The following is a 2,798-nucleotide window of genomic DNA, read 5'->3' on the forward strand; positions in this document are numbered from 1 at the left end:
TCAGGCTGGAGTGCGGTGGCATGATCTCGGCTCACTGCAACCTCCGCCTCCCGGGTTCAAATGATTCTTCTGCCTCAGCCTCCCGAGGAGCTGGGACTACAGGCACGTGCCACCATGCTCCGCTAATTTTTTGTATTTTTAGTAGAGATGGGGTTTCACCATGTTAGCCAGGATGGTCTCGATCTCCTGACCTCATGATCTGCCCGCATCGGCCTCCCAAAGTGCTGGGATTACAGGCATGAGCCACTGTGCCTGGCTGATTTTAAATGAAAGAATATCTAATTGGGAGAAGTGTGAAAGGAAAGAAATCTTTTTCAAAAGCTGACCACAAAGAGTAGTTAAAAGTTTTTGTCACTATCTTCACAAATGTGTAAAGCACAAATCTTAACATAGTGCTTGGCATATTGTAGGGTGTTCAATAATAGTTTTTATTATTATTACCCAGATTCAACAGTGGCAAGAAACAGCATTCTACACAAGGGGAAACAGTTCCATCAAATCCTACTTACTTTAATGCAAAGTAATTTATGGAGACAATTTATGGTATTGCATTGTAAACCATTAGTGAAAACTGTTTTTCACAGTTAAATGAAATAAAAATCACTATGTCTCAACTATATTGTTTAATGTAGCTTATTTATTTTTTAAAAATAAACTTTTGAACTGTTTTTTTTCTATTGTGCTTACATTCCTTCCCCAGTAAATATATTTTAGCAACATGTAATCAATTACCTAAAGTATACGTAAGAAACTCGATAAGTATCTGGATTTTTTTATCTGACTTGTCATCCCCTCCCTCTTAAAAAATAATTCATTTAGTATAAACACACAATCAAATGAATCTACTCAAAGTGTCTTTAATGATTTCCACCACTGGCATTACATCCTGTACGCTTTTGAGGTGAATTTCTGGTGACCTGACACACCTCTCAAACCCTTGCTAACAAGAATATATTCCAGTTCAGCAATTTTGTATTCCACCCTCTTTAGGTTTACCAATAGTCGCTTTTGCATGTCTTTCGAGTGTGAGAAATTACTTAAAATATCCCGAGAGAGGTTGTTGAATGAAAGATCGTTGTCTGTATTGCTGCTAATTAACCCAGAAGAGCGTCTTAGTAGTGCAAAAGCAGTTGAAATTGATGACATTTTGCCAGTGTTTCCCTGTAAAGGAAGGGAATTATACATCTGTAGTTTATCAAATTAAGCAATTTCCAAACTACCGAAAACAACTTGTTTAATCTTGGTTACCAAAATAAACTGATTTCCCCTAATATGTAGAGATTAAAAATGTATTGAATTACTACATTAATTCAAAAATATATTCTTCCAAAACCAGACTGAGAAAAAAAAAATATGAAAATACCCGTTAGTGCCAAAGTTCCATATCCTTTCCTTACATTTCCTGAGCAGCGCAGTAGGTAAACATATGAACCCTGTCTTTGACTCTTATCTAAAAGCACTTCACTTGTGACTTTAACACCAGAAAATCCACATTTGCATTCGAATTATTTGTGAATGCCCAGAAAGCACCCTTAAAATAAAGATGGCGAGATTAGGAAACAGACACGTTGGGGAGGAGAAGCAAGAGAAGAAAGAGAGAAGGTAAGATTCTTAAAGTGGGGAGATGGTGGTGGGGAATGGGCACTGACAACTGCACTTTGCTCTCCAATGAGTGAAAAGCTGACCATATTACTTAGGGACTTGGGGCTTTTTAGAAAAGACCATAACTGTCCAATCACTGGTCAGAATACAGGAATTGCGGGAGTGAGGGGGTAAAAGTCTGGGGCTCCTTTGAGCGAAAGAGGAATGAGATGATCTCCCCTTACCTCTCATTTTACTGTATTTTACTCTCTTACATACACACTCCCCAGTCCATATACTTATCTAGCTTCATTTAATTCAAATCTCCCTTACATTCACCGTTACCTGAAAGCGATATTTCCAGAAGACAATCAAGGCACACAGAATGCCGCTCGCTAGGAGTAAAAAGATGTTCATGGCTCCTCTTGGGCCTCTTCTCCCTTCTCGGGACGGACCCCCTCAGCTGGTAGTTGGGAAGCAGTAGGCCCCTAGTCAGCCTGATTTGGGAAACTTCAGGCCAGGATGCCACGTGTCTTGCACCGCCTGGTGTAACTGGGATGCTCTGGGTTGTCCCGCTTTATATACTGCTGAGGGCGCAAGACCTCACAGTTGGGCACGCACGCGGAGGTGCTGCGCCACAATAAGATGATGTAAAAACCGGCCCTGCAGGAAACCAGGCGGCACTTAGTAACCGCCTACCTGGTTAGTGTCAGGTCCTTAGAGAGGAGAGTGAAAGACAGTGAGGAAGTTTGGGATTTCTGGGAAGCTGAAACGTGGTGGAAGTATAGCCTCCAAATGGATTGGTTAAATAGAGTATTTTAAAACTGCTCCTGCTTTAAAAAAAAAAAAATATGTCTTTGCTGCAACCACTCCTTTATTCACTTCAAAAACAAGACAGAAACGCACTGTAAAAAGTAGTTACCCACAAATTATCTTTGCCAGAAACTGCCTACTCCACACTCACATTGCTATTTTAGAATTTACTCCAACACTAGTCACATTGGAATAATTACGTACATTTGTGTCATTATACAGTTTAAGAAATAATTTTGGGGACATTTTCACATATAAGCCTCACAACAAATTTGCACTAAAGGTATCTTTTTTTTTTTTTTTTTTAAATTTCACGTTTCTACCATGACATTTATTTTTATTTTATTTTTTATTTCTTAACTTTTATTTTAAGTTCTGGGATACATGTGCAGGATGTGCAGGTT

The 2,798-nt window shown here is 39.2% G+C and overlaps 1 protein-coding gene across 1 annotated transcript; it reads right to left on the minus strand.

Annotated features, from left to right (window-relative positions):
* Positions 1-841: 841 nt before the first annotated feature.
* Positions 842-2,167, minus strand: LOC129024819 (kita-kyushu lung cancer antigen 1 homolog). The gene is made up of 2 exons (XM_054472054.2): positions 1,927-2,167; positions 842-1,161 (listed from the first exon to the last, which is right to left on the minus strand). The coding sequence occupies exons 1-2, from the start codon at positions 1,996-1,998 to the stop codon at positions 880-882; spliced, it is 354 nt and encodes a 117-aa protein (XP_054328029.1). The 5' UTR covers positions 1,999-2,167; the 3' UTR covers positions 842-879.
* Positions 2,168-2,798: the final 631 nt, after the last annotated feature.

Source organism: Pongo pygmaeus, chromosome X (genome assembly GCF_028885625.2).
Source record: "Pongo pygmaeus isolate AG05252 chromosome X, NHGRI_mPonPyg2-v2.0_pri, whole genome shotgun sequence".
In the NCBI taxonomy this organism is placed as follows: domain Eukaryota; kingdom Metazoa; phylum Chordata; class Mammalia; order Primates; family Hominidae; genus Pongo; species Pongo pygmaeus.